General features: G+C 26.4%; 1 protein-coding gene across 1 annotated transcript; it reads right to left on the bottom strand.

Annotated features, from left to right (window-relative positions):
* Nucleotides 1–11,619: 11,619 nt before the first annotated feature.
* LOC124909940 (aspartic proteinase CDR1-like) lies at nt 11,620–12,750 on the bottom strand. The gene has a single exon (XM_047450566.1). It carries the CDS (start codon nt 12,748–12,750, stop codon nt 11,620–11,622), a length of 1,131 nt encoding a protein of 376 aa, XP_047306522.1.
* Between the last annotated feature and the right edge of the window lie 244 nt (nt 12,751–12,994).

Genomic DNA, 12,994 nt, shown 5'->3' with positions numbered 1-12,994 from the left:
TAGTTAGACTTTTTTTTTAATGTTGACACATAATTTAATCTTTAAAAATTAGAAAAACAACAATTTTCAAAAAATCGTTTATGGGTTCGGTGATTAGTTACGTGCGGAAAAGGGCATCGGCGGTATGGTCCACGCACCCGTTCTAAAGGTCGGTCTCGACTATGAAAATAGTTGGCCTTTTAAAAAACATAAAAATTATTAAATAAAAATTCAAACATAAGCATACATGTAAGGTAAAAATCTAAGGGATCATATATGTTATGTTCTTAAATATAAGAGGCTAATCTTGAGAAAATTTTGGAGTTGGGACATACACACGTGGGAAAAGAATGCATGAAGCTCGAAAAATGGAAGGAGGGTACGAGTTATGACAGTATTCCAAAAGAAACAGTGCAAATCTGGTTCAAGCTGCGAAATATTCCTCCCCACATGTACAACCCGGAAGCTTTAAGCCATTTCACTAGCCTTCTAGAAAACCCTCTATACATGGACAAAATCACTGAGGAAAACAAAAATCTCACATATTCTAGGATGAGCGTTGAAGTTCAACCTATAAGTGTTCTCCCTAACGAAATTACAATGGTGGATCGAAAGGGCAATGCTACCAAGATGGGCATACATTATGAATGGTGACCATACAGATGCGTGAACTGTAATACCTTTAAACATTCTATAGTGAGATGCCCTAAATTAATGGTCAATTAGAAAGCAAACCAGGAACCAAAAATGCGTAATAGAGAAGTCAAGCAGCAAAAAGTTCCTAGTACGGATGAAACAGTGGTGGGGAAAACAATCAGAAAAAGAAAGCAATTCCAAAGGAAAAGAATTTAAGAACTCGGGTGAAGGAACAAAAGAAAATCAAACTCAAGAAGAGGGAAATAAGAAAGGAAAGGAAAATTTGGAAGGGCAAGCCAAAGAACTAAAAGAAACGGAAAATTTAGAGAATGGTAACCTAGAAACAGAGCAGATCCTAACAGAGACATGAAAAAACAAACATGTATGTGAAGGAACTTCCAACTCCTCTTCTAATGAAACAGTTCAGGCCCCAACGCAAACGAGAGGTAGGCAACATCCTAGACCTATAATTCCATACAAACCACAAATATGAAAGAAGATTGCAGGGAAAAGGAAAGGAAGGAATAAGCACGTTGTCAATCTTTCTTCATGAATATAATGACCTGAAATATTAGGGGGCTCAACGATCCCATCAAAAGATAGGAAGTTAGAAGAATGATTGAAAGACATGAAATCACTATTATGGGTATACTAGAGACGAGAGTAAGGCACAATCAAATCGATATTGTTAGTAAAGACTATTTTGGTAGCAACTAGTCTTATATTCACAATCCAGATGGGTGTAAAAGTAGAATTTGGGCTGGCGGGAATAATAACTTAGTTGAGGTCAAGAAGTTAGTAGACACTAAGTAGGTCATCATGGTGGAGATTGTTAGTAGGATAACAAAGGCGAAATACTATTTTGTTGTTATCTATGGAAGCAATGTAGTAGGAGAAAGAAAACAGTTATGAAGAGAGCTCAAGAGTAAAGTCAGTGATGATGAGCTTGGATCCTAATGGGCGACTTCAATGTCACCATATTATTAGAAACTCAGTAAATTAATATTCGATAAATTAATAAACTCTCTAAAATAATAAATTTTTCCGGTCCCAACTTAATTAGGTCAATATAAAAAATTGAAAAACTTGATAAAATATTAAGATAATATTTTTTCGGGAGATCCTTTTATAATTTTCGGTTCCAAGAAAATCATAAATTAATAATTCATAGAAAATGAAAACATATATATTACACTCTATTGAAATATGATTCAATAATTGTCTAGTTTCCTTTAAAGTTCAAGTCTATTTGGAGTTCATACCTAACTTTTTTTATTGCATCCAATAACTCAAATGTTGTATTTTTGTATTGTATCATAAAGTTGTGAAGAGTATTCGACGCCATAAGTACTTCCTTTCGCGTAATAGGCTTCAAAGACACCGTATCATAAGTTTGATTCGGTCTAGTAGTTTTGCTAGTCGAATTATATATAGAAGTCGAATTATATATAGAAGGAGATTAAATATTATGGAGACTTCGTCCCATAATAAAATTTTACTTTGGGTAGGACGCAAGCAAGTGTCACCGTCTAAACAAGACGTTATGCGTTGACAAAATATTGATAGTTTCCATGTGAGGCATTGCTATAAAGTGTTCGCTAGGATGATTCCATATAATTTTTGTTGAGAAAAAATTTGGGAGTCAAAAATTTCATCCAATATCTCATTTTTTGGATTAGTGTTATTCACGGTGTAGTTCTTACGGATGATATGTATGAAAAAGTTGTGTTATAGCTAGTCGTATATATGTGACACGAAAAAATTGAATCAGTAACTCACTTACTTTTGCATTGTCGATGGATGACTAATATTTGGAGTCTTTTGTGAAGTATTATTGAGATTAATTGGGTGATGTCCGAATCTTTGGATAATTACTGAGAAGTTTGGATTGATGCAGTTGATATATCGGTCATACATATTTGAGTTATCATCCTAATTATTTTTTGGTGAACTATCTAGTTGTAGAGAAATTGTCGAACTTTTAATGATTGTAGTCGTCCAATGCGTATCATTTATAATACTATTATTATTACGTTTTCTGATATTCGTTTAGGAAACCAGAAAAGTTTGTCAATGAGTTAATAATTCTTTTCGAGGATTTACGAGTTCGATAACTTATTAAGTATTTTTTTTTTCTTTTCATATATTTTTTTGTCGTTGTTTAAATAATTTTTTATTTTTATTTTTAATATATATGAAGTTTTTAATAATAATAGTAATATTTGGTATATGAGTTCTTTATGTTTGTATTGTTTTAATCTGTGTGTTTCATGGTTAATATATATATATATATATATATATATATATATATATATATATATATATATATATATATATATTGAATTGATGGTAGGATTGGGAACTAAAAAAATGGAATGTTTCGTTTAGCAAGCCAAAACCATGGTAATAAAGGAATGCGAAAAATATAAGAAATAAAATATATAAATTTAATTCTTTATTATTTAATTTATTTAAAATAAACTAAATATATGTTTTTATAAGAACATTTATGTAAATAAATATAGTAATAAATAATAAATATAATCTTTTTATATTTTAAAATTATTTTAAAACAACATTAATATATATATATTTCTCTACGAACTAATTAATTTATCTCTCTTTCTCTCTTACTAATCAATTAATTTATCTCTCTCATCTCTCGCTAATTAATTTATTTAAACCTTAAAATCTAACCCCTAAACTCTAGATTTTAAATACTAAACCCTAATTAATATCTTTACAGTTAGTTTAGTTGAATTATAAATTTATCAAAGAAACGAGTGAAAAAAAATTAATTTATTAATAATTAGTTACGGTGGAGAGAAAATAATTACTAGTGAGAATAAAAATATTAGATAAACATTTATAAGTAATAAAATTAAAAAATATTAATAAGTTAATAAAAAAAATAATAAGAAAAAAAAAAAGAGAGCATAAAGAATAAATAAATAATATTTGATAAATAAAGAAATTGAAAATTCATAAAAATATAAAAAAAATAAAAGAGATAAATTCATAATTCAACTAAACATGATATTAATTAAGTTTTATGATTTAAAATTTAGGGTTTAGAGTTTAGAGTTTAAGGTTTAGGGTTTAGAATTTAGAAATTAGGGTTTAGGTTTATAGAAAAAAGAAATTAATTAATAAATACAACCTATTATGTTTTATTTAAACATATTATTAAAATATTTAATGTGAGAGTTTGTGGTAAAGTGTTGAGTTATAAATATAAAAGAAATGAGTGAAATAATTAATCGTGAGAATATGGATAAATTAATCGGTAAAAGTAGAAAGAAAAATTAATTAATAAGACGAGAGAATATTCGGTATTTAAAAGAAATATTCTGTTTTCGCGGACTTTTGCGGACCCGCGTTTCCTATCATTACTAATAGATTTTGTACTTGTAATAACTCTTATCATAATAGTAGTGTATGAATATATTTTTGTGTTGTAAAATTTTTTTTATATTAAAAGTATTTTGTATAATGCAACCAGATAAAGTCATCGTAAAGATTTTGACAATTAACTAATAGATTGTACATGATCTTGAAGTGTTTCAAATATATTTTACATATCTTAAAATGAATTATGATTATTTTTATTATCATGATTTTGTTTATAAATAAAATAGAAATTATTAATTAAAAATATTTAAACTTATTATTGACATAGACATGTGTGAAAAACTTGTAAAATAAATTTACTACTTGTGAATGTAAATCTTTATTAACCATTATCATTACTTATTATTAATTTTATTTTTTTAATTTTACTTTTTAAAAATAATCAATATTTTTATTTAAAAACAACATTGATATTCATAACTTATAATTTCTTACGTAATAATTATTATTTTATCTATTAAATAAGTAATTTATTTATATCATTATTATTTACTTTTTTTCTTCAAAATATAATTATTAATTATTTTTTCTAATTATATATATATATATATATTATTATATTATTATATTTTATAGATTTTACATTATTTTTTATCTGTTCTCTTTTTATTTTTTTCTTTATTTTTTTTTATATTTTTACTTTTTTTAAATTTTATTTATTTTAATACAACAAATATACTTATACATTCTTTATTTAAAAAAAACCCAAAAGGCCAATATGCCCATGAGGCCTTTTGGATTCAACAAGTTGATTTGGCTAGCGGGTCGTGGAGCTGGCAGGTTTGGAGCTGGCAAGTTTGGAGCGGGTTAAAACCAAGTTTCTAAGAGAACTCCAATCACTTTAATTTGTGTGTTAGATGGTCAATATCATTTTTTTTAGAAAATCGTTAAAATCATTTTAATAATATTTTTAGAAGTTTTTCGCCGCATGGTTGTTGGGGAGTTTCATGATGGATTTTAAACGAGACAAGCGAAAACTAGAACGAATGATGGTTCTTGCCAAAAGATCAGTTTCGTTAACATATTTGTTATACAATGTCAATTTTTATGAATCTCGGTGGATGAGATCAGTAGAAAAAACTATCGATTTTGAAGTTGTTGTATAATAAGAATTTGAAATTTAGAACCTGAAATAAAAAACTAGAATGATTGCATGGTATAAAGAAATATTGATAATTTTTTATGTAGAGATGATATATTAAATTAAAAATAGAAAGTATATCTTTGAAATTTACAGAGGTTGAAATTAAAATTAAAGTAAAATCTGATATACTAAATATTGGAGTAATATTTATGTTAATTTTAAATTAGATTTTACTTATAAATTAGATCAATTGGAGTATTAATTTATTTGTACTATCAGTACTTTTATTATTTTAAATTAATCTTTTTTTTATTCTTAACAAATTTGAACAAATAATCTTATAAATTTATTCTTTTTTAGACGGCTTAAATAAACAATGGTTGTGCTCTAATTTAATTTTTTCAGTTTAAAGTCAGGACATTAAATTTTAATTATCTGAATTTTGTTTTTCTAATAAACATTTTTTTTACATACTTTAATATAATATATTTTTGTTAAATAATTATTAAATGTTATATATTTAATTGAATTAAAAATATAAATGGTGCAATTTAAAGTTCCAACTTCATATAATAAATAATAAATGGAAAAAAAAACATTTAGATTTTTTATTTTTAGAGAACAGTTAATACTATTTTATTAAAAATCTCAAAAATTGTAGGATTAAAAATCAAATCTAGACAAACCTAATTATGATTAAATGATGACAATTAAAAGATTCTAAAGAAACTTATTAGTAACATTCGTAAAGACAAATAACAGAGATTACAAACAAAAAGAATACAATAAAAAATAGATCATAACTACCCCAATTAGGGTGTTTATTTCCATATAAACTTGTTGCGTTATAAAGTCTTTTCCCCCTTCCCCTTCCTCTTGCGATGCAAGAATATTGAATTGAAGAAGATGATGAAGCTTGTTTATTTCCATTGTATAATCTTTCTTTGTACGAACCCGTGCTAATCTAATAGAAATAGTTCTTTTTCAGGATTTTTGCATTTGTTTTCTTCAGGTCAGCTTTGGTATCCTCTACATCAGTCTTGATATCCTCTGTTTCAACTTGATTAGTCTGAGTATTTTCTTCTACTACAACTTGACTTGTTTGAGAATCAACTTCCTCCTTCTTTCTTAAGCTCTTTTTAGTACAACATTTATCATCTTCTTAATCAGAGTTTCTTTACCCTCTTTTCTTTAATCACATTTTTCTCTTCCTTTTAGAGTACTCATTGGCTTCAACTTCATACTCTTCCTCCACATTTTTCTCTATGATGTTAGTCTCCTCTATTTTATTTACCTACTTTTTTTTATCTTCTTCCTTAGCTTGAGCACACATTTCATGTTGGCATGTTGGAAAATATTACAGAATGAAAACCTGTGTGGCCTCCACTCATAAGTGATTTCCATGATAGTAAATTTTTCTTTCTTGTCAACCACTGTTATTTTATCTGGCAATGTGCTTCGAGAATGCACATCAATGTTAATTCTAGCAAAGAAAATATGTTCTCCTCCTTTGGTAATTGGGTCCATATATAATGGTCTACCAAATAAACCTGCTAAAAGATTTTAAGTTATAAATGTGTGTAGGAATATTCTAAAGTTTGAACCATATTTGAGTTGTTTCCTTAGGTTTTCTTAATAAGTTCAAATCTTCACACCATCTTTCTAACTTCATGCAGCTGAATCCAATATATGTATGCCCATTTTTTAGAATTTCATTCAGATTTGATCATTTCTTGAATTTCAGAAAATAGAGATCATGTACATTTTATCCTGTTCATTTTCCTTCCATTGCTTCATAAGTGTCTCTTTTAAGGTGAAAAAACGGGTAAAATAATTCGGTTTGTCCGATCCGTATTAAATTCAAATTAAATTTATTCAATCCGTAATCCAAATAATTTTACTAAATAATACGGATAGAATATAGATTGGATTGAATATAGTTTGAACAATCCATACTAAAAATATTTATATATTTGTAAATGTCAACTTAAAATTATTCAATAATTTTAAATTAATTAGATTATTCAAATCAAATCCGTATTAAACTTAATCCGAATTTAATCCAAATCGAAAGTTAATCCCACTACGTTATTATTACGACGATACAAAAAAATCTCTTACAGAAAATCAATGAAAGTGGTCGATGAACTTATTGATCTTGAACACTCATATTGTTGTCGTCACTCATATTGTTGTCGTCTGAAGTTCATCCGTCTTCTTCTGTTGTTCACTCTTCAGTCCAATCAGTACCATTTTTTACACAGCCTCTCACGTATCATTTTGATATACGAGTCAGTTTTTGAGGGTCATTACTCGGATTGATTTGTGAATTTCTTAACTAGTTATTTGGTTAACTGTTAGCCTATAGAATGTCATGTCAGTAATTAGTATGTTAGTTTGTGTTAGACTGTTATTTTAGTAATTAGGTTAAATGTAAAAATATATATACTAATTGCTAAGAAGTAATCATGTCACAAACTCACAAGAGAGACTAAATTGATTGGCTATGATACCAATTGAAAATTGAGTAATTTAATAAGTTCGAGTAAAATCACCTTATTCTTGGTTTAAAAGTTTATTTTCTTTGTTTTTTTAAAATGACATAACGTCGTTAAATAAAAATATCCTAAAAGTGTAGGATTCAAACTTCAGAAAAAAAAAAGCCGAATGAGAATAAAAGTTAAAGTACAAAAACAACGAAACTTAGAGCGATTTGAAATCAAAAGTAAGAGTGATTTTCTCATATTCAATACTCTTAAATCACGTTTTAAAGAAGTGCAACTTGAATGGCTATTGACATCTCTGTCTTAAAAGTTTTATGTTTTCAGTTGCTGAATTTTTTTTCAAGAATCATTTGTTAATATTTTGTTTTCTAATATCCATCATCTGAATAATCTCCTAGAATTGTTATCAATCAAACAGTAGTCTCTTAAATTTTAGTTTCAATTTTCAGCATTTTTTTAGATGCTCTTGGATCAAGAGTGTATAGCATGATTGTTCATATAACCATGATGCTCTTTGAATTTTTTTTTAGTTTTTGTCAATGGAATAATAACAGCGAAATGCTGAAAATCGCGCTACTTTCAAAATGTTGCTATTCAAACGTCCAATTATACTAAAAGTTTTATAGTATGCAGATTTTTTGACATTATTTTTGAGCCAGTCACCAAGTTAGGAATACTAATATAGAGAACAAAAATACAACAAATTTATTTAAACTAAACTATTTTATTATATTACCATTTAAACCATTACAAAAAAAGTTTCAAAAAATGTGATGGTAAACCACATGAATTATTTAAATGATCAATCAATTTGTCTAAATACCCTATAAAAATTTATGCCTAATATATATATTATTAGATAGATATTTCTGAGAGATACAGAGAAAGTTCCGAATTGAGAATGACAACAAAATCACAAATAATTATTATATTACCATTTAAACTATAATAAAAAAAAATCATAAAAAATGTGACATTAACTAAAGAATTTGGTTGAACAGATGTTTTAGGCCTTCTTACATGAATTAGACAAAAAGATCAATCAATTTGTATAAATACCCTAAAAAAGTTTATACACAATATATTTTAAAATAGACATTTTCGAGAGATACACTGAAAACTTTGATATGACTCAATCCTGAGTTATGAATGACTATATTATTACCATTTAAACCGTAACAAAAAAAAAAAGTTCACCAAAATGTGACAGTAACCAATTGGCTGGAAAGATGTTTTTGCCTACTTACATAAATTACTTAAATGATCAATCAATTTTTTTAAATACCTTATAAAAGTTAATGCCCAATATATTTTTTAAATAGAACTTTGTTTGAGAGGAACAAAGAAAGCTTTGAATCATATCAATCATGAGTTGTGAATTACAACCAAATCGCGTGTATCTTTTTGCCTACTTACACGAATTACTTAAATGGTCAATCAATTTTTCTAAATACCTTATAAAAGTTAATGCCTAATATATTTTTAAATAGAAATTTTTTTTGAGAGAAACAAAGAAAGCTTTGAGTCATATTAATAATAGGTTATGAATTACAACAAAATCACGTGTATCTATTATATTACCATTTAAACATTAACAAAAAAAATCACAAAAATGTGAAAGGTTCTTCATCTGTTTTTATTGTTTTAAATTTCTTCACGAAAATTATTTTAGATAACTATAAGTAAGTATAAGAATAAGAAGAAATAATGTTATACAGCTTAAGAATTTCATGAATAAATATTTAATTTCCTTAAATTGATACTAAAAATTTAATATTCTAATATTAACAATAACATACTAAATACTAGTCATTCAAATGATATACAAATGATTTGAGAAGAAGACTCCAATGACCAATTAAAATCATAAGAACATGAGAAATTCTTAAGTTCTAAAAATAATTTTTCATCTCAATTCTTTAAACTAAATATTAAACTAAATTCTAAATAAAATTCATAAAATTTAATCCCAATACAAATATTTAAAATTGGAAAAAATTCACATAGATTTAGACGCATAGATTTAGACGCATCTACTTGTACAATTAACTTATTTAAACGTATATACTAGTAGTAATGATCATTTATATCTTCTATCAAAAATAAACTTATTTAACTTCTATTTACTAACATAATTATTTATTTTTTATTTATATATTTATTAATTAATTATTAATATATTTTTTATTTCCTTCTTTTTCATTAATTAATCACTCTGTACTTCTATTTTTTTAATAAAAATTCTTATTATTCATATATAATATTTATTAATTATTTTAATATATATATATGATCATTTATCATTAATTATTTTAAATTTATATTTCTTCTTCTATATATTTTCTTATATTAACATTAATTATTAATTTTTTTAAAAATTGTTTAGTCCAAATGGTTGAATATAAAAGTGACTTATTCCTTCAACAACAACAATCTTTCAACACAAAAATAAATAAATTAATAATTAGAAATTAGAAAATAATAGAAACTCATTAATCAAACAAAAAATGAGTAATGATCAAATATTAAACAAAACAATATTTCTTTCTATTTCTATTATATAAGTAATGAATTAAAAATTAAATAAAAAATTATTTTATTTTCTAACCCAGATGTTAATTTAATTAAAAATTAAAATTATAAAAATTAAAATATAATTAAATCTTAATATTATTCTATATTAATATATATTATTATATATTACAGATACCATCAATATTGGTATGAAAAGCATGAATAAAAAATTACGATAATAAAATGAATTACTATAATAATAATAAAAGAGGTCTAATTAACTCTCATCAATTTGGATTTATAGATTTGCTGAACTATTTCAGCATTATTAAGAAGTGATTTAAATAATTTTAAAACAATATTTATAAATATTAAATAAAATTAAACAAATAACTTATTAAAATAATTAGTATTATTAAATTATTATTTCATAATAATTAAAAATAAAAATAGAATATGAACCTAAATTAAATTAAATTTAATTTAAATCTTATCTATAAACAATTACTTTTGTTTACTTCGTATATATGTAAACAAATATTTGTCTTCCTTTTTTAATCATACATTCTTTATTTAACCACTAATTTACTTTTTAATTATACATTTTTTTTTAATTTGAAAGTTAAAAGTTCTTATAAAATTGTTGACCCTTGTAAATTTATAAAATTAAGAATTTATTTTAAATTTAAGAGTTTAATTTAAAATAATATTTGTTATATATTATTATTTTAGACTATTATTTTTATATATAATTAAATATAAAATTTGATAGAAACTGTGATTTCGGTTGAGATGAGTAGTGGTCTATATTTCGATTTTTTTTGGACTATTTGATTCGAAATGAACAGTTGAACGTTCAGTAATCGCGGTCCACAAATGTGTTTACTATACCACGTTATTATTACGGCGATAAAAAAATCTCTTCTAAAACCAATCAAAACGGTCGATGAACTTATTGATCTTTTTGAACACTCATCAATTTTCTTATTTATCTTGATATTTACGTTTACATATATACCTATTGAATATATTAATTAGAAGAGACAATATAACTTCTTTTCGATTGCATTTTTCGATGAATCTCAATTCTTTAAACAAATTCTAAATAATCCTTCATAAAGTTTAGGCCAAATTCATACATTTAAAAAAAATTGTCTCCTTTTTTATTTATATTAATTTGGATATTCTATTTGAAAACATAAAACTAAAAGATAATCTAAGTAAATAGTTGTCCATCCAACAAATATATAAAAGTCTAATCACAAAGTCAATTCACATCACATATTAAAAAACACGACTTTATTCTCAATAATAAAAAAAAAACATTAAGTTAATTTGTGGGTGTAGATGATAGAAAGTGCTGAAAAATAAAAATAAAATAAAAGCTCTTATTTAATATATTATTAAAATATATTGTAATAGGAGAGCATCCCTAAACAAATAAAAAAGAAAGAAAATTAATCTTATTATTGGAGTCTCTCTTCTATGAGACTATGGCATTACATGGGTTGAACAATCAGTTGGATCAAAAGAGACCATCCGACGGTGAATATCAATTCCAATTGAGAAGTCTATTTGTGCTCGGTTCCCCAATATGGATAAAACATCATCTGGTTTTATTGCCAGACACATCTTATTTTCGTCGTATTTAATAAAAGTGTTCTTCTTTGACAAAACTAATTCAGGGCCATTATCAAATTGGAGGGTGATTATAGGGATACTGGTGTTAATTTTATAGCAAAGTTCACCACCAACATAAAATGGTCTTTTACCAATCCTTTTTATTAATGCATCCACCAATATTTCATACGCTTTGGTGGGCAAATAGCTTAGAGTAGAGCCTGTGTCCAACATGAAGTTAGCGGATAGTCCTCCCATTGGAATTACTGTATCTCCAATGATGAATGATTTCAATATGATATAATAGTTTGGTTTGTTTCGCATCTTCCACAACCAGGTGGAAATAGTCCCTTCCGGACTATGTCCAAAGCTAATCTTACTAGTCCTTGCATCTGGGTTTGAACCGAATTGATCAGATACTAGGCAGTATGTAAACCTTCCATGAAGAAAAGCATCAGTCTGACCAATGAATGAGAGAGGACTATCTGCAAGCCCAATTATACCGGTGCACTGTTGCTCATATTGTCCTACATTGTCATGCCCGCACCCTAGAGCAACGTGAGTGATGGAAGTGGGCCCAAGTGTATAAGTTTCCTTAAATAGTACCCCACGGGTATATGAATTGCCACCGAAAGCATAGTTACATACTCCATTTGATTTAGTTAAATCACGTTTGTCTTCTAATAACATACACTCATGCTCAGAATCTAGCAATATTTGAGATGATGCTGACGCATAAGGATTAAATATGGGTAGAGCTTGATGGAAACAATTCTCACATGGAAGGCACTGAATCCATGACACGCTGGACCCCATGTCCGCGTACATCATTTGTTTGACTGGCGGTGTGCCGACGTAAACCTCCATGAGGTACGATAAACCAGGAGAAGCCACCATTGTCGTTTCCATGCTAGTAGTTTCAGCCGAATGGTTGTCGTGGAGTTTCATGATGGATTTCAAATGAGACAAGCGAGAACTAGAACGACTAATGGTTCTTTCCATAAGGTAAGTTCCGTTGACATGTCCATTGTACGACGTCAATTTTAGTGAATCTCGATGGATGAGATTAGTAGTAAAAACTATCGGTTTTGAAGTTTTTGTACTATGAGAATTTGAAATTTGGAATATGAAATAAAAGATTAGGATTATTGTATGGTATAAAGATATGATGGTCATTTTTTAAGGTAGAGATGATATATTGAATTAAGAAAATATCTTTCAAATTTATAGAAGGTAGAATTAAGGT

This window comes from Impatiens glandulifera, chromosome 7 (assembly GCF_907164915.1).
Source record: "Impatiens glandulifera chromosome 7, dImpGla2.1, whole genome shotgun sequence".
NCBI classification, from domain to species: Eukaryota; Viridiplantae; Streptophyta; class Magnoliopsida; order Ericales; family Balsaminaceae; genus Impatiens; species Impatiens glandulifera.
This window is presented reverse-complemented; position numbering and strand designations above follow the sequence as displayed.